The 21,058-nt window shown below is 43.8% G+C and overlaps 1 protein-coding gene across 1 annotated transcript in view; it reads left to right on the top strand.

Annotated features, from left to right (window-relative positions):
- Window positions 1-21,058, top strand: part of NCOR1 (nuclear receptor corepressor 1) — a 4,682,182-nt gene that overhangs the window by 3,588,685 nt on the left and 1,072,439 nt on the right. Inside the window, exon 26 of the mRNA XM_044054890.1 lies at window positions 10,429-10,538. Coding sequence (XP_043910825.1) covers window positions 10,429-10,538 — 110 coding nt within the window. The remainder of the gene's footprint in view (window positions 1-10,428; window positions 10,539-21,058) is intronic.

Here is a 21,058-nt window from a genome sequence, read left to right as displayed (position 1 = left end):
TTGCCAGTTTCACATGCTTAAGTACCAGCAATATTTAATGGCTCAGTTAAAACAGAAAGAGCTTGCAAGCTCAGAAGCTCCTGATTGTAAAGAAATGCAGGATGTATTGCATGCAGTTGAACAGGTGGGAAAACATACTCTGCAATGTGGTTTTCATTCTTTAGAGGCCTCTTGTAGAGCCACAGTTACAAGTTCTATGATTTGAAGACATGCTTGGTTAAAAGAACAGAGTTTACCAATAATCATGTTAAGGCAAAATTATTGGATGCTCCTTTACAGCATGATACCTTGTTTGGTGTTAAGGCAGAAGAGGTGTTAAAGAAAATGGAGGATAAAGCTGAATCTATGCAAACAGTCAAAGATTTCTTACAGGTACAGCCACCTCGATTTAGCAGAAATTGGCCAACAAAGAATTTGTCCTTTCCAGTGTCAGACAGGCCACAGAGAGGCAGATACAGACGCTCAAGAGGCAGATCTCAACCCCAAGGCTCAGACAGACTACGACAGTGGGGCACCTCAACCCCAAAAGGAGGTGAGGACAAGTCTCAACCTTACAGGAAACAGTCCCAATGACTTTCCCCTTTGCACGCCAAGCACTTCCCTTCTGGAAGCCCCCTTGGGGGAAAACTAGCACTTTTTTCTCAAAACTGGCAATCAATCACCCAAGACAAATGGGTTCTGAATATTGTGTCTCAAGGTTACAGGTTCCACTTTCATACTTTACCAAGGCTAAAAGGAATGCCAGACCTGCCACAAAATCAATGGGCAGAGGCACAAAAACAAATTTCAGCCCTCATGGACACGAGAGCTATTCAAAAAGTACCACAACAGGAACAAGGACAAGGCTTTTACTCAAGACTCTTCCTGGTCCCCAGAAAGGACAAGGCCTGGAGGCCCATACTAGACCTTTCAATTCTAAATACTTACCTGGATATTCCAAAATTCAAAATGTTGACATTACAGCAGCTTCTACCCATGCTGGGCAAGAAGGCTTGGCTTGTTACTCTGGACCTCAAAGAGGCATACCTGCATGTCCCTATCAGACAAAATTGCAGAAGATACCTCAGATTCAAAGCTGGTACAATGCACTACCAATACTCTGCACTGCCCTTTGCCTTATCTACTGTGCCCAGGGTCTTCACAAAGTGCCTGGCACCAGTAATTGCATTTTGCAGACAAAAAGAAATTCAAATATATCTATACCTGGACGACTGCCTCATTCAAGCAGAGACAAAGGACATTCTTCTACAGCATCTGGCATTTGTAAAAAGGTTGCTAATTTCTCTAGGGTACACTGTAAACGAAAAGAAGTCAAAACTAGTGCCCTCACAACATATTGCATTCCTGGGTGCCAGCTTAAATACAACGGCCCAGGTGGCTTACCTCACACCAGACAAACGAGTTCAACTAACTCAATATTTTCAATTACTGGCAAAAAAGTCCTATCTCCCTGCAAGAAAAATTCTGCAGGCCCTGGGATTCATGGGCATCCTGCATACTACTAATACCATATGCCAGACTGCATATGAGGAAACTACAATGGTACCTAAAAAGTGTTTGGACTCAACACTCACACAGTTTAGAAGCAGTAATACCAATGGTTCCCAGCCTACAACAGGAGTTTCGATGGTGGGCACAGGCATGTCATCTAAACAAGGGTTAGCCTTTTATCCTACCCACAGCCAGGCAGACTCTAACAACAGATGCTTCGGATTATGCCTGGGGAGCACACATGGCAGGAAAATGCATTCAGGGCAAATGGACCACAGACCAGGTGCATCTTCACAAAAAATCAAAAAGAGATGTTGGCTGTTCAAAATGCCCTAACAGCTTTCAAGGACCTTCTGCATCCAGGACAATTATTATTAGACAGACAACACCACAGTAATGTGGTACATAAACAAGCAAGGGGGCACTCATTCTTATCCCCTATGCAGGCAAGCCATGACCTTGTGGAACACAGCTCTAATGTATCAAGTTCACCTGCAAGCACAATTCCTGCCAGGAAAGAAAAATACTCTGGCAGACGATCTAAGCAGAAATATCATGGACCCTCACGAATGGAAATTGAATCCACAAATCTTCAGCATGGTAACGCAAAAATGGGGATGCCCAGACATAGATCTTTTTTGCCTCCCCACTGAATTGCCAACTATAAAAATTCTGCACAAGGGCTTATCACACACAAGCATGGAAAGTGGATGCTCTTTTGTTCAGCTGGAAAAGCCTAAAAGTTTATGCCTTCCCGCCACTGCCTCTCCTTCCAAAGGTACTCCTAAAAGCCAGACAAGAAAAAAACACAGATGATCCTGATTGCTCCAGACTGGCCACGCCAGCACTGGTACCCCATCTTAAGAACTTAGCTCAAGGCCCACCATGGATTTTGCCTCAAATTCCACACCTTCTGACTCAACAAAACAATCAGATCCTGCACGTTCAGCTCAAAACCCTAAATCTGGCTGCATGGCAGATTCATTAGTCAAAAAGGCAATACCTCTCTCTAAAGCTGTTACGGATGTCATTTTGGAGGCCAGGAGGCCTAGCACCAGGAAAGCTTACTCAGAAAAATGGAAGAGATTCTGCGCCTGGAACCAGGCTCAAAGCCTTGACCCTCTTGTCCCAAACATTCCCCAGATTTTACAATACTTAACTGAGATGCTGGACAGAGGCCTGTCCTTCTCATCAATTAAGATCCACGCCTCTGCCATTTCAGCACATTACAACACAGATCCTCCTTTATTCTCTCATCCCTTGCTAAAGCAATACCTCAGAGGGGCTAAAAACATAAGACCGCCCCGGAGAGCACCAACACCAACTTAGGACCTCAATTTTCTTTTGGAAAAACTGACCCTACCACCTTTTGAGACAGCCAATACAGCCGTTCTAAAATTTTTATCATGGAAAACAGCTCTGCTCCTGGCAGTAACTTCAGCACGAAGAGTCTCAGAGCTACAGGCATTAATGACAGTGGAACATTTTATAATTTTTCATCAGGACAAGGTTTCTTTAATGACAAACCCTACCTTTATGCCAAAGGTGGTATCTAGTGTGGCTCTTAACCAAACCATCCATTTGCCAACTTTTTATCCAAACCCCCAGAATAAAGGGGAGAAACTTCTGCATTCTTTGGACATACACAGGCAGCTACGCTTCTACTTGGACAAAACAAAAGCTTTCAGGAAAACTGAGTAACTGTTTGTAGCATATGCTGCAGGATCACAGGGCAAGGCTATCTCAAAGCAGACTATATCCAAATGGATAGGACACCGTATTCATTACTGCTACACACAGCATGGAAAATCCGTCCAAAATAACATTAGGCCACATTCCACCGGGGCAACAGCCACTTCAACAGCCTTTCTCAGAGGAGTACCTACCGAGGAAATTTTGGAGGCTGCAACTTGGAGTTCAGTGCACACCTTTACCAAGCATTACCACTTGCCTCTTTACTCTAAATCCAGAGCAGGATTTGCCACTGCAGTTCTGCAGGGCCTCATAGCCAATCCTAACTCTTTATAGACCCAGCCACCCAACCTTAGCTTTGGGATTCTACCCAAGTGTAATGACTGCAGCAGTGTAACACGATGAACATAGTACAGTTTTGTACCTACCATAAATGTAGATGTTCGAGTGTTCACACTGCTGCAGTCCAGGTTACCCTCCCTCCATCCCCTCTGAACTAGCTGTACTTATCTATACCTTTCTATCCTATACAACCTTTGTGTTGTATTTGCTTGTAACTGAAGGTATTGTTTTTATTTAATATGTATGTTTTTTATTAGCAATATGTATTGCCTACCTACTTGGGGGCACCTGACATCTGGGGCAAGAAAAACTGAAGAAAATGGCGTCAGATGCATCTTATATACCCCTGGTGCTCTGACGTCACGGAAGAAGCGACAGCAACCGACGCCGGACCAAGACTTTAGAACTCAGGCCGACTGCGGGGACCGCCTGATGGCAGGATAACCCAAGTGTAATGACTGCAGCAGTGTGAACATTCAAACATCTACATTTATGGTAGGTACAAAACTGTACTTTTTGTGGTAGGGTTCATGTAATCCAAAAAAGGCAAATGCCAGTGTGCAAGACAAATTCCACATAGACAGCCATCTCCATTGTTTATTCTGTCTAGGGCCTAGTCACAACCACATATTCTGTCCCATTTGCTAGGTCTTTGTGCCCGAAACCCTTAGAAGCAGACTTTCCTTAGCCATTTACTTGGAAAACCAGCACTTAAAGTTGCTAGCTAAAATCATGATGGAGGGATCCTCAGGGCCCAAGGTCAAGTCTGGCGCTAAGAGTAAGGCCAAAAAGCCAAGGTCTGAAGCTTCTGCTGCAGTTTTTACTACAGACCTCTCTCCTGAGAGGGATAAGAGCCTGTAGATGCATGCGGTTCTTGGTTCTGGATCACAGGCTGAGCCCACTGTTGAGGCTGCCTTGGATCTGACTTCACTCACATCCTCAGAGGCTGAGCAGACATCCATCTCAGATATATAGGTGGAACCAAGGCTCGTGATTACCGAAGGCCGAAAGGGGATATCTCAGATCCTGGTGCGGGAGGGAATTCATTCTGAATGTAGGCCTATGTCTGGGGCTTCCTCTGTTACATAGGGCAGACCTGCATCAAAAGAAGCAGAAAACTAAACACTTGTCCTGAAATGACCCTCTCAGTGATTGGGAACAATTCACACAAGGCCTTTTCAAGGCACTTATGCCCCTTAACTCATTACATTTGGGTGCCACCTCCAGGTGTATCTGCAGTTAACACCTACTGACGCCTCTAGGCATCAAATAGTGCTTGTTCACATTTGCATCAATAATTTCAAAACCATGCTATGTACAAGGCTTTAAAAGATTTCACATTATAGCTTACACAGTATCAAACTCAACTGCATTAATATTTGACCTCTGTCTAGTGCATCTAAATAGATATTTAACTGTTGTTTTATGATATTAATTTATATACATATAATTTTCACATTTTTCTAAATATCTCAACAACCAAATAAAACCGACAAAACTCCTTATCCTCATATGAAAGCTCTCAGCTAGACGAATAAAATGCTGATGACAGTATGTGTGAACTTAAGTGGTTGTTGAGATATTGTAGGTTGTTTACAAAATATTACAAATATAATAGTCACTGTGTTTATTGTGACTTATAACATTTGATTTAAGACCTAGAACCTAAATAATACTTCCACTGTAATAAGAGATTTGTGTTGAAGAGTTTCACATTTGCACTTCTTTAGTGACCCCTATAATTCCATAGATAGGAACATTTGTTTGAAATGTGGGGACAGTTTATTCTGTCAAAAGGCTTAGGCTCTGCCCATTGGAAGTTACAGTGCAAACTTTCTGAGCATGATTGGAGTGAATGAATTAAGCCCCCTTCAGGTCTTTCAATACCTACTCCCCCCTGCACAGCCTGTCCACATAAAAGGGTTAGGGAAAAGGTTTCTTCAGATGAAAAGACATCCTAAGAAGAGGAATCTCTGGCCTATTCTTCACAGATCCCCCTCCGCTCTAGACTATGCTTCCCCATAGGAGGAATCCAGTGGAACTGTGAGTAACCCATGGAAGAACTCTCTTTTGGTGAGACTCTAGTCAAAGTGAGAGATCATTTCAAATGGGATAGCAGCCAGGTATATGAAGTACAAAAGAGATGATACGACCTTCTACAAGTGGAGTCACCTAGCCCTTCAGCTATTCATCCTGTGTTATCTGCTTTTCTGAATGCCTTTGCCTCCAAGGGCCCTGATTCCTGGCCTCCTGCCCCTAAGAAACCTGACTGATTTTACAAGGTCCCTGAAGACTAAGTTATTGTTTAAATGTCCTTCAGCAGACCCATTGGTTATTTCTGTGGCTTCAGACAAACCATCCAGGTTACTGCCTTCAACCTGTCTCCTTCCTTCTGGTAAGGACAAGCAGGATCCTGGAAAGGCTGGGCAAGAAGGTGTACACTTCAGCCACCTTGGCATTTAGAGCCATTAATTGCCAAACACACGAGACAAAATTTGCCCTAGGGCTTCTGTCCCAACTCTTCCAGGTCATTTTTGATTTGCCTGACTCTGGGAATAAAACCTTGACTGCATCCTTGTTTGGAGCCTCCTTACAGGTAGCCCGCCACGCCATCAAATGCAGCTATGATGCTGCAGAAGCTTCTGGCAGAGGGTAGCTGTCTCTGGATGTGTCTGAAGGAGATTATCCTGGTTAAGACTCCAGCCATTACTAGAGGACATTAAATCTAAGCTTATGGAGGCCCCTTTGGACAGCTCTGCATTGTTTGACCCCACAACTGCTAATTTATTTAAATCTGTGCAGGAAAAGGGAAAGGAATTGCAGGAATTGAAATGCATCTATGTCTCTCCAGTGCCTAAATTTCAGCAGAATTACCTGACAAAAACTGCTTTTCTATGTAGGCACTCCCACCCTGTCCAATCTAAAACAAAAAAGGATGGTAGGAGGCCCCAGCAGTCCAGAGCTGCTCCTGCTCCTGCAACTCTGGCTCAGAAGCGACCCTTTTCAGACAAGCCTGGTTCCCTCTGTCCAAACCACGTCACCCTCATTCTGCCTTTCCAGCACCTCTTTTTGTCTCTGCTAGTCTGGGAAAGCATAACTCAAAAGATTCCTGGTTTCTCTCTGTTATTCAAAAAGGATACTTTCTGGTATGGGATTCTCTGCCTTCCTTCAGCAGCACCCCTCAACCACCAAAGGAACAACTACCCTCCTTTCAAGAGGTACTACTAGACCTGTGGAGATGAGAGCTCATTCAGTAAGTTACTCAAGACCAAAAAGGAAGAGGTTTCTACCCCAGAATGTTACTAGTGCCCAGAAAGGATGGTCCTTGGAGACCCATTTTGGATCTGTCTCATCTCAACACCTTCCTTCCATATGTTAACTCTTCAAACCTTGTTCTCCCTTATTCTGTCACGAGCTTACTTGGCCTCCTTGGATATCAAAGATGCATACCTACACATTTCCATCTTTCCCAACTGCAGGAAGTTTTTACATTTCTCTTTGGCTTCCTGGCATTTTCAGTTCTCTGCCTTGCCCTTTGGACTTTATACTGCACCAAGGGTTTTTACAAATGTCTAGCCCCTGTGATTACCTACTGCAGGCTTCGTGGCATCCACGTTTTCCCTTACCTGGATGATCTCTTTATGGCAACCTCCCCAGAGATCCTAAAGCAAAACATCCCCCTTGCTATTTCGATTCTACAATGTCTGGGATTCACCATAAACCACAAAAAAATCTGTTCTTTTCCCCTCTCAGGATCACATCTTCCTGGGGTGCAGGATACAGATAGACCTCATGACAGTCTCTGTTCCTCCTCAAAAGGCACAGGAATTCACGTCCTTCAAAAACCTTCCACAGCTTTATGCCAGAGCTCCACACCTTGTGGTCTGGAAGGTGGACACCCTTTCTTTCTGTTGGAAGGCAAGGTTTCTGTATGCACCCCCCCCCCCCAAGAATCATTCTGAAAGTCCTGTTCAGAATTCAACAGGACAAACCAGAAGTCTTGCTGATGACTCCCTTTTGGCCAAGACAGTATTGATTATCTCTTTTGCTGCATTTATCCAAGGGCAAACACCACAAGTTACCTTACAGGGTGAACCATCTCACACGAGACAAAAGGAACTCTCATCCATCCCCACTTGTATACCCTCCAGTTGACTCTGTGGGTGATGGGGTTTTAATTCCTTTCAGACACCTGTTCTCTGAGGACATCCTAAGGGTCATGGAGGAGGTCAAGAAAACCAACACCAGAAAATCTTACCTATGCACGTGGAGGAGATTTTCACTTTGGTGTCTCTCATGAAACTGGGATCCACTATCAATGGAAGTCCCCTTGGTTCTTTCCAGTTCGTGTGAATTGCTCAGTGCTGGCTTGGCCTCCTCTTCAGTGAAGGCCCATATGTCAGCTCTTTTTGCCTGTCTACCTCTATCCCCCCAGTTAGCAGATTTAAGGCTAAACAGTTTCTTAAAGGAGTCCTTCACATTAGACCTCCCAGGAAAACCTATCCCTCCTCCCTGGGATCTTAATTTTGTACTTGAAAAGATGACTGTCCCTCCTTTTGAACCAGCTTCATCAGCATCCCTGCAGCGTTGCAACTGGAAAACTATTACTCCAAGCTATAACTTCAGCCAGATGTGTGTTTGAGCTCCAGGCCCTGATGGCCTCTGTTCCCTTTCTGGCTTTCCATAATGACAGGTGTCCTTGCATAACAACCCTTCTTTTATGCCCAAGGTAGTTTAACGCATTGTCACCTAAACAATCCATTCATTTACCAACCTTCTTTCCTTCTCCACAAAATTTTAGTGAGAATGTGTTAAACACTCTGGATATGCATAGGCAACTTATAGGCCCATTCTACTAGGTCTGTAGCTTCATCAGGGGCTTTCTTCAAGGGATTAGACACTAGCACTATTCTTGAAGTGCCTACATGGACTTCTGTACATACCTTCACTAAACATTACAAATTGGATGGCATTTCTAAGTCTAGAGCAAGGTTTTCCAGATGTACTCCATGGCTTTCTGGAGAGCTCAGAAGCCTCTTCCTCCTCCCTTTCCTCATGAGCATTTGTAATCTCCCTCATGTAAAGAGTACTGCAACAGATTAATAGAAAAACATAACAGATGAATAGAAGGACATAAAGTAGTTGTGTAAAATCTTACTGTAGTGATAGATGCCCTTCTCTTTGATTTAGTATCCCAATCCCTCCCTTCCTCCTTTCCCCTGGTTGTTTGGTTATTTTCCTTGGATGGTCATACCCTACTTAGGCTGGCTTTCCTCTTGGGGAATTCATTTCTGAGATAGGGAGCAGCCTATGTGCGACATACCATGCACCGTACAGTAGTGAAAGGATTTTGTATACTGACCGATGTCAGGTCACCTACAGCAGAGAACTCCCTCATGTAAAGAATACTGCAGCAGAGAAGAGAATGACATCTAATGTTATGCTAAGATTTTACACAGCTATTCTTTCATAACCTTCCGTCTCCAACTCCTTTTGTTGTGCTTTTTTACTCTCCTTAAGTTGAAGAATACTGTAACTGAGATATAGAAGGACATAGTACAGTTGTGTAAAATCTTACCATAACAGTAGATGGTCCTCCTCTTCACTGTTGTGTTTGGTCCATCCCTCCCTCCTCCCTCCTCCCTCCTTTTTTTTTCTGTGTGGTCTTGATTTGGTTACCCTCCTGGATGAGGATCCCCCTTTTCCATCTGCATTTACTCTTGGATGTGCATAGCTCCCTTTGTCCTGTGGAGACTGTTCTCTACTGGGGTAATTCAGTTCTGGGTATCTGCATCTGTTTCACTTTTTATGCCTTATGTCCTGTATGGGGAGTGCAAGTGTTGACATAGGGCACATACAAGATCTGAAGGCTTTGGTATACTGACCAGATGTTGAGCTATCCTTGGCAGGAGATCATTAAGGTGAAGATTGCTGCAACAGTGAAGAGAAGGACATCTAATGCTATGGTAAGATTTTGCACAACTGTACTTTCAGAGAAGATAAAGGGCTTATTGGGTGAGGTGATATTAAAGGTCTTGAGTTACTTATATAACGCTTCTGAGTAACATCCAGTGGATTGCTTGCAGGAAGGTTTTAATTTTTGCCCTGCTTCTCATTGGCCATTGTTCCACAGTTGTCTGATGGTTATGAAATGTTAGTTGTTTTGGTCTTTGAAAACTTACTTCATGTGGTACTGTAATAGAACACTAAGTAAGTTTTTGACTAGTTTCTCTGTACCTGTTGGGTTTATTTTAAATATTTTTTTCATGTTACCTGATGCTGTTTGCTGTGCTCATTTATCATTGTGGTTGACAAGTGTGCTGCAGCACTGATCATTTGTAATACATAAGCTGAATAAAAATTGCAAAGCGTTACAGCAGTCGAGTGGCCTCTGAAAGAAAAAAAATCGACTGCCAATCATTAGCGGACCAGAGTTCCGCTTTGGCGACCCATAACCGGGAAAAGCCAAAAAGACAAACAAACACATCGCTACCAGTCTTTTCCTTCGAGACCTGTGTAGTAAAGGAACATTACTGATGATTTGTGGCACACCATTGCTGTTAAGGTAGTCTTGAAATTTGGCATCACTAAGTTAATTGCAGGTTAAAGTATGAAGAAGAAAAAAATGAAACAAATGTGAACTTGAAGAAAAGAAACTGGTAAAATAAGAAATTTGTGGACTAGTTTGATGCAACTACTGATCGTTATCAGCTGTTCTGACTTTTAGTAGCAAACTTGTCAAGTGATAGAGGCTTTCAGTATTATCAAATTTATTAGCTCAAGACCCGTCTAGGAGTCTGATGTGTGTGGTGTTAGATTGGTGGCTTGTGGTATGGTGCTTGCATGGAGATTTGTTGCTGTGCTTGGGTTTAATGTGCAGTGTTTAATTTCCTTTTGCTGCAGGTGGTCCTGTGACAACCATCCAAGAGGGAAGTATTACCAGGGGAACACCAACTAGCAAAGCTGCAATGGAGACTGCTATACCTTCTTCAATGCGGGGTTCTATCACTCAGGTAATTGCATCTGATTTATTTATTTACATTTGTTGACCGGGAGTGTCCGACTGGACGTAGGTCCATTTTCAGCGGAGGCCCGGGGAGAAAAACTCCACAGTTAAAATAAACACAGTAGTTACATTGGAATACATAGCGATTAACAATTTAATATAGCAATTACTTACAGCATATTTACAGGTGAAGAACATAGTACATTAGTAGACTACTAGAATCTTTATCTGTGACGTACATAACAGACATTAACAAATGTTACAATAAGAAGTTCCTGCTGTATAATAAGTACTAGGCTTATGAGCATCTGAGCTTACTATAATCAAGGCAGTTAGTGGGGTGGAAAGAAAGGTAGTGGATGGATGGGGTGGGTGATATTAGACTGGGAGTTGCAAGGGCATAGCCAGCATGTTTTTAGGTGAGTTTTTAGTAAAGTTGTGAAGTGGGTGCATGATGGTACGGAGGTAATTGTGGGTGGGATGGAGTTCCATAATTTGGCTATGGTGCAAGAGAATAGTGCTTCACCAGCAGAGTTATTGGCTTTAGTGATCTGCAAGTGATTTTTGTTGCTGGATCTTAGTGGTCTGGTGGTGCGATAGGGTTGGAGTAGATTCTGGAGGGATGGGACATTTAGTGGATGGTTTACTAGTTTGTGGGTGAGTGAGAGTTGATACCATTGAAGGAGGTGAGGGATTTCAAGCGAGCCCAGTTCAGCAAGTGCGAGACAGTGGTGACTATGGTAGGATGCCCCTGTGGCGAATTTGGCGATTTTGTTGTAGCAGGTCTCTAGCTTGTTTAGATCGCATTGCCTTAGGTTTTTATGTATCGGAGAGGCATAAAGTAGGGTGGAAATAAGGTGGGAATTTGCTATTGAAATCTTTGCTGCTTTGTTGAGAAGTTGCTTATTTCTGTATAACGCTCCTAGTTTTTTGTGGCCTTTTTGTATGGTCATGGATATGTGAATGTCAAATTTTAGTATGTCTATTTCCACTCCTAGTAATTTGGTGTGTTCAGTTGGGTGTATAGTGGTGTTGTCTTTTGCTGTGATGTTAAAGTGAGGGTTGTTTTGAGTATGTTTGTTGGGTTGGAAGATGAGTAGTTTAGTTTTGTTTGGGCCGAGTATTAATTGGGCATCGAATAACCAAGTTTCAACAGAGGAAAAGGCTTCCTGTGTGACTTTTTGCAGTTTGGGTAGGGACTGGGCTGAGCAGATGATGGTCGAGTCATCTGCGTATTGTATGAGTGTGTCATGTTTGGTGGCAGAGGCTAGATTATTGGTGAAAACAGAGTAGAGTAGGGGTCCAAGGATGGATCCTTGGGGAACCCCTATGGAGACAGGTAGTTGGGGAGATATGTCATTCTGCCATACAACAGATTGTTGGCGGTCAGACAGGTAACTCTGAAACTAGTTGGTGACTGACTGAGAGAAGGATAGGTTATTGAGGACAGAGATAAGTTGTTTGTGTGGGACCATGTCAAATGCTTTAGATAGGTCTAGGAAAGTAGCAGAGGAGAGATAGCCATTGTTTTTATGCTGAAGGATAGTGTTAGTAAAGGAGGGTAAGGCAGTGGTGTTACTATGGTTTGGTCGGAAACCATGCTGAGTATTAGAAAGGAGGTTGTTAGTAAGGAGGTAGTCTGAGACCTGAGAGTGTATGCATCTCTGTAGTATTTTGGAGAGTGGAGAGAGAATAGCTATGGGGCGGTAATTGGTTAGTTCTGTGGAGGGTCTGCCTTTGTGGAGGGGACTTGTATGTGATAATTTCCACAGTGTGGGAACGTAACTTTCTGACAGAGATCAGTAAATCAGTAAATCAAGATGGATACTGGGTAGGCCAGAGCATCAGCTGCGATTTGTAGGTATTCACTTGGGAGGTTGTCTGCTGCTAATTTGGTGGGCTTAAGTTTAGTTAAGAGTTTTTTTATGTTGGAGGTAGGTACAGGAGAAAAAGAGAAGGCAGTGGGGAGATACTAGTTGAAGGTGTGGGTTGGAGGGGAAGGGGGGTTGTGTTGTTTAGCTAGTGATAGTATGGTTTGTGTGAAGTGTGTGTTGAATGAGGTAGCAATATTTTCTGAGGAGTGAGGGATGTTAGGAGGAGGGGTACTGACTTTACCTGGGTGGAGGATGGAGTTTATGGAGGACCAGAATTGTTTGGGGCTGTGTTGTGAGGAGTCTAGGGCAGACTGGTAGTATTGGAATTTGTCCTGTTTTATTAGCTTTTTAACTCTATTGCATAGTTCTAAGAATTTATGTCTAGTTGAGGGGGGTTTGGTTTTGCACCAGTGCTCCCAGGCTTTATCCCTGTTTTTCATTTCTGACTTAGTGGTTTTCTGTAGCCATGGGGAGGGTTGTGCTTTGGTTCTGGAAAGTCTTATGGGGGCATGGTAATTAAGGATGCTCAGGAAGGTAGTATTAAAAAATTCATCTGCGTTATCAAGACTAACGTACTTTAGAGGATGCCAGTTACATCCTTTGAGGGATGAGATGAATGTGAGTGGGTTAAAGTTTAGTTTTTTACGTATTTGACGGTAGATGACAGGTTTAGCTTGGTATAGGTATTTTTTGAGTAGGAATGTTGAGGAGTGATCACTGAGGCTATATCTGATAAGCAGCCTGTTATATACGACTGGGGGCTCTTACTGACTAGTATCCAATCCAGGGTAGTGTGCTTTCTGGAGTTTTTATTTATCCTGGTTGGCGACTGGACTAGTTGGGTGAAGCCATGAAGGTTTACATCATGGGTTGGATGGTTGCCAGAACAGGATTGCCAGTCAATATTGAAATCACCTAAAATGATAGTTTGGGGGAGATGGTGGGTAGACCATCTGAGGAGGTTTTCTAGTGGAGGGATGTTTTGGCCAGGTGGGAAGTGGCATCCAATTATGTTGATGGTTTTGTTTTGGTTTATTTTGAGGTTGGTATATATTATTTCTTCATTGTCTATTTGTGGAGCTGATGATTTTAAGATCTGGAGGTTTAGATGCTGTTTAAATGTTATAGCTACACCGCCTCCTTTCTTGTTTAGCCGGTCTACTCTTAGTATGCCGTAACCTGTAGGGAGTATTTGCTCACTGGTAATGTGAGGTTTTAGCCAGGTTTCTGTCAGGATGACTATATCTGGGGAGTACAAGCCTATGGTGGCATGGAGTTCATGGACTTTGTTGGATATACTTCTAATATTTAGGCTTAGTAGACGGAAGTCACTTGGCTTTCTATAGGCTGTAATATGGGAGGAGAAGTGGTTTCTAGTCTGATTATGAGGATTGGGGTTGGAGATGGTAGGGCCAGGGTTGGGGTGGATGTCTCCACTTAGGGCTAGTTTTGATATACATGAGGTTATTAGTTTTCTCAGTTTTTGAATGTGTTTGTTTATAAGGGAAACTTTATGATTGTGCTCTGTGGGTAATAGGTATGGTGGGAGGGTTGCTATGTTAAGTTGTAGGGATGCTTTATGTTTGAGTAATGTAGTTGGTAGAATATGTGGTGGTTGCATAGGGATGGTTCTTGAGTTGGTGGGAGGGGAGCTGAGTGAGGGTGAGACATGAGTGGTGGTGTGAGTAGTAGTACAGTGGTAGTGGTCGAGTGGGGGAATGATGGAGCTTTGGTAGGATGTAAGATATGCAAGGAGAGCATGCAGTGAGCATAAGTGTAAGGTATGCTTGCACATGTTAGTTGAGGAGCTGTGATAGTAGTGTGACGATGGAGGAGGCAGGGTTGGGTTAGTGCTGTGGTTGGCTATTGGAAAGATGGGAGGGGTTTGTGAGTGTAATAAAGGTGGGACCACTGGGGTTGGGTGGGAATAGGGGGCAGGGTGGGGAGCAAAGCAGGTAGAGACCCTGTTAGTTGCTCTTATGAGGGGGCTGGAAACGATCAGCTAACGGAGTTAACTGATAAATGAACATATGATAGTGACAAGGGTGGTTGTAGTTTTAAAAATAGTGCCTGCCACAGGTAATATTTATTAACTTTGGGATTGTCTGAAGGTAATAAACAGGGAAGGGGGAGGGGAGAACAAGGGTGTGAGCAGGCAGTTCTTTGTACTGCTGCTAATAAGCCAAAGCAAAGACAAGTTTGTGTTTAAGAAACAATCACAATTGACCAAGGACTGCTCTGAAATTGTATGTCATTTCTTAACCATTTCTCAGGTGGAAAAACAGGATAACCTTGTATAAGTAGGCTACTGTGGTCTCAGTTTAAATTAACAAACACAGTATTGATCAGTTATGGATACTATTTGCTAACAGAAGGGAATAAGAGAGAAAGTGGAAGATGAGTGTGTGTGTGTGTGTGTGTGTGTGTGTGTGTGTGTGTGTGTGTGTGTGTGTGTGTGTGTGTGTGTGTGTGTGTGTGTGTGTGTGTGTGTGGTGGGGCTGCTTACAAGCCAAAGCAGAGTGCTCTCCAGGGAAAATGAATATTGGCTCAAACAGGTAGACACATACTCAGTTAACTTTAGCTCTTTGCAGACAGTTCAGATCCGGACTGCACTTTTTTTATAAGAATGATAACGGTAGTACCGCAGTTGAATACTTAAGAGTGGTGTTAGGTCTAGAAAAGAAGAGTACAGAGAGGAGTAAGCACCTTTGAGATAGTAAAGATATATTATAAAGATTACAAAAAACAAACTGAGCAAATAGCTACTGCATGCAGGAAAATGTCTTGAACCAACTACTAGTATATGCAGATACTGAGCCAATTGGAAAAACATCTGTTAGAAGAAACCTCAGACAGTTATGCAGTCACAGATACAAATGTAGCGAGCAGCACTCTGTTGTGTTCTCTAATGTGATTCTATCCACCAGTAACAGCACAATTATATAGAAATAATTAGACACCAGTATGAGCTGTCTACACACAAAACAATTACATGAATAACATTAGTGAACAAGGTGCATTTATGCAAATAGACCATACTATTATACTAAAAACAACTTGTTGCAGACAAAATGCTAGCATGCCATAGTAACTTCCAATAATAAAGCATAAATCATATTAGATGTCTAACACAATTCAACATAAACATATACAGTTGTAAAGTGTCTAACACAATTCAACATAAATAGGCATTTACAGTTGTAAAACACATACTGGAGACACTGAGCTCCTCATGGGGCCTGTAGCAGAGTGGATTGTAGTTTTAAAAATGGTGCCTGCCACAGGTAATATTTATTAACTTTGGGATTGTCTTAAGGTAATAAACAGGGAAGGGGGGAGGGGAGAACAAGGTCGTGAGCAGGCAGTTCTTTGTACTGCTGCTAATGAGCCAAAGCAAAGACAAGTTTGTGTTTAAGAAACAATCAGAATTGACCAAGGACTGCTGAAACTGTAAGTCATTTCTTAACCATTTCTCAGGTGGAAAAACAGAATAACCTTGTATCAGTAGGCTACTGTGGTCTCAGTTTAAATTAACAAACACACAGTATTGATTATTTATGGATACTATTTGCTAACAGAAGGGAATAAGAGAGAAAAGTGGAAGGTGTGTGTGTGTGTGGTGGTGGTGGTGGTGGTGGGGGGGGGGCTGCTTGCTTACAAGTCAAGGCAGAGTGCTCTCCAGGGGAAAATGAATATTGGCTCAAACAGGTAGACACATACTCAAAGTTAACTTCAGCTGTTTGCAGACAGTTCAGACCCAGACTGCGCTTTTGTTATAAGAATGATAACGGTGGTACCGCAGTTGAATACTTAAGTGGTGTTAGGTTCAAAGTTAACTTCAGCTGTTTGCAGACAGTTCAGACCCAGACTGTGCTTTTCTTATAAGAATAACGGTGGTAGCGCAGTTGAATACTTGAGTGGTGTTAGGTTCAAAGTTAACTTTAGCTGTTTGCAGACAGTTCAGACTCAGACTGTGCTTTTCTTATAAGAATGATAATGGTGGTACCGCAGTTGAATACTTGAGTGGTGTTAGGTTGAAGAGACAGTGAGCTCCTCATGGGGCCTGTAGCAGAGTGGATTGATTTCCTTTTTTATGGCTATTTTAGGTATGTTAGCAAGATATTTCAAAACACAAGTTTTAATTTCCCTTCAGGAAAGGGGAAAAAAGGAAATTGTTTTATTAGCTATAAAAAAAGATGATTGGTTTGGTGTTTGCCCTTCATCACAATAAGGACATGCTCGCACATATTCAAAATAAGTTGATATGGATCTGAGCTCCAGACTCCTCCTCTTACCCACGATGCCCCCTTGTCTCCCTTCTCCCTTCAGATCTTGTTTGCCGTCACAGTGGTTACAAGCGTGGTTTCTGAGTTCCAGCTAGTTGGTCACGTAAGTGAACAAAACTCCAGTTTTTCTATCTGATTTCTTCCTTATTTATTTTCTTTCCTCCCCGCATCTGCGTCGGACACATACACAAAAAAAAAAAAAAACCTTTCTCCTATCTTCTCTTTCCTATCTAAAGAGCGTTTGTATTTGGGCCTGATTTGGGGTTGGCAGAAGCCCCTAAGGCAGGTTTTAGGAAATGCACAGTGTGCGTCCATAAGTTATCTCCGGTGGGTGGCCACACTGTGCGTGGTTTGCCCCCTGTCCTATTTGCGCTGATTTCAAGCCCAGGGCACCTAAGAATCAGTTTGTCCTGCCTGTCTTTAAGGGTTTGCTCCCCTCTTCAGGGACTACAGTCCCTTCTTCACCAGCCGGGGTAGCAGCAGCTGCTGCATCTACTTCCTCTTCCCTGGCCTCAGAGACTCAAATTCCTGCCAAGAGGTCTGGGGAAGGGGATAAGTCTAAGAAAGATCGGTCCTCGCAAGTGGTCCCCTGACTGCTCATCGCAGGCGGGTCCACCACCCAAAGTTAGGCCTCCAACTAGGCCTGGGTCTCCTTGGTTGCGCTCACCCAGGATGTTCTTCGTGTTTCACTGATGCAGTCATCACATTTGGGTTATCTGCTTGCAGTAGCCCTCAGTCGGCCTGATTATCAAAGTCTTGGGTCCTGTGTCGGTTGCTGTCTCATCTTCCATGACGTCAGGTAGTCAGAAGTACAAAGCATGCAGCCGATGCCATTACATTAGTCTTTCTTGCCGTGCGGTGCTCAAAGCAGAAGCAGTTCGCAAGTGCCGGTCGGCCGACTCCTGAAATTTTCATTTTCGAGTTTCAGAAACAAAGTCTTCAACTAAAGCTAAGTACCCCATTGGGGAAACTTTTTCTTGCTCTTTGCCAATGTCAGTAAAAGTTATAATTGCATTTCTTGTGGAAAGCAAATACCCCAAAGATTTTCATTCGTACTGTTTTCCTTGCCTAGGCCCTGACCACGATGTACCTCGCTGTCGGTTTTGTGCCTTATTTAACCAACAAACTATCTGTCATAGGTATATTTACGCTTCTAAATATTTCGATTCTAGGTTCAATTATCCAGATATGTCTTCGGTAAGCCATCCAACTACCAACATTCCAAAAAAAGTAAAGATAAAGACAGAGACAGGCTGCCTAGGTCCAAAGCTACCAACGGCGCTTCTCCTAAGCCAGTCGCCAGTTCGCCGGTAGTCAATGAGGTGCTTTCGCAGCCCCTGATACCCACTCCATCAGATTCGCAGGCCTCTACTGACACCCATTCGGAGTACAGTATGCCGCAAGATGCTTCAACTGTGGAACCTGCGAATATCTTTTCCTTGGATGGGTTTGGAGCCGCTGTGCAGGCACCGGCTTCTGAGGGTGCATTCAGGCCTACTGACCTGCATATTAAACAGACGCCACCTTCTTCTTTAAGGCCTAAAACTCGAACCATGCCTAGAAAACCAACACCCAGACTGCATGCTCGGGCCTCGATGCCTAAAAAACAAATGATAAGAATGGCTGAAGACCTTATTACTTTAATCAGGGGAAGCCAACCTTCCCCTTCTAAGAGACCTAGGACTGAATTTGCTTTTGACTCTTCTGACCAGGATTCTGAAATTTCTGTTTATTCTGATGACCAGGATTTACCCTTATCTACCTATGAGGATTCTGATGCAGAGGACTCTATTGCCTCTGCTTCCCCTCCAGAGGATTTCTCTTTTGGTGAAACCTTGTATTCTCTTAGGGAGCATTTCCGCTGGGAAAGCCAGGATTACTCTGATTCTAAAAAAGAGGCTTAGGGATTTCTTGCTCCTGTCTCAAAATAGGCCTTTAGCTATACCTCCTGTACTAGATATTGTTGATGATGCCTTTTCAAAATCTAGTTTGGCCCCTGATTCTTTACCTCGTGCACCCAGAAAACCTGATAGATATTGCAAGGATGTCCTTCAAGGATGCATCTGCAGTCCTTACAAATGGGTTGTCCTGTCGTCAGGCAGCCCTTTGGTCGGCCGGATTCCAAAGTCTGGGTCTGGCCTCGGCTGGTGTCGCACTTCACCCGACGTCATAGCTGCAGTTCTTCGGGTATAAAGGCATCAGCCGAAGCCATTTTCCTCAGTCTTTCTTGCCGCGTGGCGCCCGAAGCAGAAGCTGTTCGCAAGTGCCGGTCGGTCAGATCCAGAGATTACTACTACCAAATACTACTTAGAAGACTTCTAAAAAGCTAAGTACCCCGTTGGGGACTCTTTCTTGCCTCAGCCGATGTCAGAAAAAGTGAATAACTGTTTAACTTGTGGGAAACAAATACCTCATAAAGATTTCCACTCTTACTGCTTACCTTGTTTAGGCCCAGACCAGGACTTAGCAGTTTGTTTAGCCTGTGCTTCTTTCAACCGACGGACGCTTAGACGTCCGTCGGAGTTTGCTGAACAGTTTTTCGGCTCAGATTTTGCGTACATAATGCCGTCGGATCCTCCGACTTCACAAGTTGTTAAGAAACGCAAAGAAAAGGACCGACATTCGCGGGCAAACCGCGAGTGTCTCGGTTTCGGCCGAAACCGAGCAAACAGTTCTATCTTCAGCCGAATCCGTGACTACTACCGAGGCCCCTTCTAACCTGGTTGAATCGGCCTCTGAAATTCAACCTGCTACTGTGGTTTCACAAGAATTATCGGACACCATCCCTTTGGATGTTTCAACCCCTGCACGTGGTGCTGCTAGGCCGCCTGCAGCCATGTCCATAAAGGCCTTTGCCAGGGCTAAAGCAGCCAAAACTTCTAAGTCTGTGCCTGTTAAAGCCCCCTTCTCACAGGCCCAGTTCCAGTTCCCAAATGCTCACTCTGGCAGAGGATCTCATCTCTTTAATAAGGGGATCCCAATCTCATCCAGACAGGGCCTCTCAACCTCCTCCAGAAAAGAGACCTAGAGCAGAGCCCCCTGAGCCAGTGTCCTCAGATGATTCTTCTGATGATACAGACAATACAGACCATCCAGAGGCTCCTTTTTCTACTTATGAAGACTCCGATGCTGAGGAATCGATTCCTTCTGCCTCTCCACCAGAGGAATTTTCCTTTGGGAAACCTTACATGCCATGAGAGAGCAATTCCAATGGCAGGGGCAAGATTTCTCAGATTCAAGGAAAAGGCTTAGGACCTTTTTGCATTTACCACAACATAGGCCTTTAGCTATACCTCCAGTTCTTCCTGTTATAGATGATGCATTTAATGATGCTTGCACTGCTCCTGATACTTTGCCTCCAGCCCCTGCTAAGCCCGATAGGTTCTACAGGGTCCCGGACACACATCACCATTTATACAAGGCTCCTTTTGCAGATCCCGAGACTATCTCCCAGGGGCCTAAGGCAGTAGCTTCGACCTCAGTTAAAAACCCTCTCCCCTCTGAAAGGGAATCCAGGTCCTTAGAGAGATGGGGTAAAAAAGTATACACCTCTACTACTCTCTCAGCTAGGGCATTGAACTGTCAGTTTCATATGATCCAATACCAGGAGTTTATGCTTGATCAGTTAACTAAGAAACTGTCCTCTGATGATTCCTTAGATAAGAAATATGATGTCCTTCAAGGATGCATCTGCAGTCATAACAAATGGGTTGTCCTGTCGTCAGGCAGCCCTTCGGTCGGCCGGATTCCAAAGTCTGGGTCCGGCTTCGGCTGATGTCGCACTTCACCCGACGTCATCTCTGCTGGTCTTCGGGTATAAAGGCATCAGCCGACGCCATTTTCCTCAGTCTTTCTTGCCGCTGGCTCAAGCAGAAGCTGTTCGCAAGTGCCGGTCGGTCAGATCCAGAGATTACTACTACCGAATACTACTTCAAGAAGACTTCTAAAAGCTAAGTACCCGCTGGGGACTCTTTCTTGCCTCAGCCGATGTCAGAAAAAGTAAATAACTGTTTAACTTGTGGGAAACAAATACCTCATAAAGATTTCCACTCTTACTGCCTACCTTGTTTAGGCCCAGACCACGACGTAGCAGCCTGTTTAGCCTGTGCTTCCTTCAACCGACGAAAGCTTAGGCGCCGGTCGGAGTTTGCTGAACAGTTTTTCGCTCAGATTTTGCGACATTATGCCGCCGGATCCTCCGACTACCCAAATTGTTAAAAACGCAAAGAAAAGACCGACACTTCGGGTCCGCGGTTTCGCCGAAACCACGGTTAAGCAAGCGAGTGTCTCTGTTTCGACGAAACCGAAAACGGGTCAATCTTCAGTCCGAATCCATGACTACTACTGAGGCTCCTGCTACCTTAGTT

This window comes from Protopterus annectens, chromosome 13.part0 (assembly GCF_019279795.1).
Source record: "Protopterus annectens isolate FY-2018-M chromosome 13.part0, PAN1.0, whole genome shotgun sequence".
NCBI lineage: Eukaryota > Metazoa > Chordata > Ceratodontiformes > Protopteridae > Protopterus > Protopterus annectens.
The sequence above is the reverse complement of the archived record's forward strand: the minus strand, read 5'-3'. Positions and strand labels throughout refer to the sequence as shown.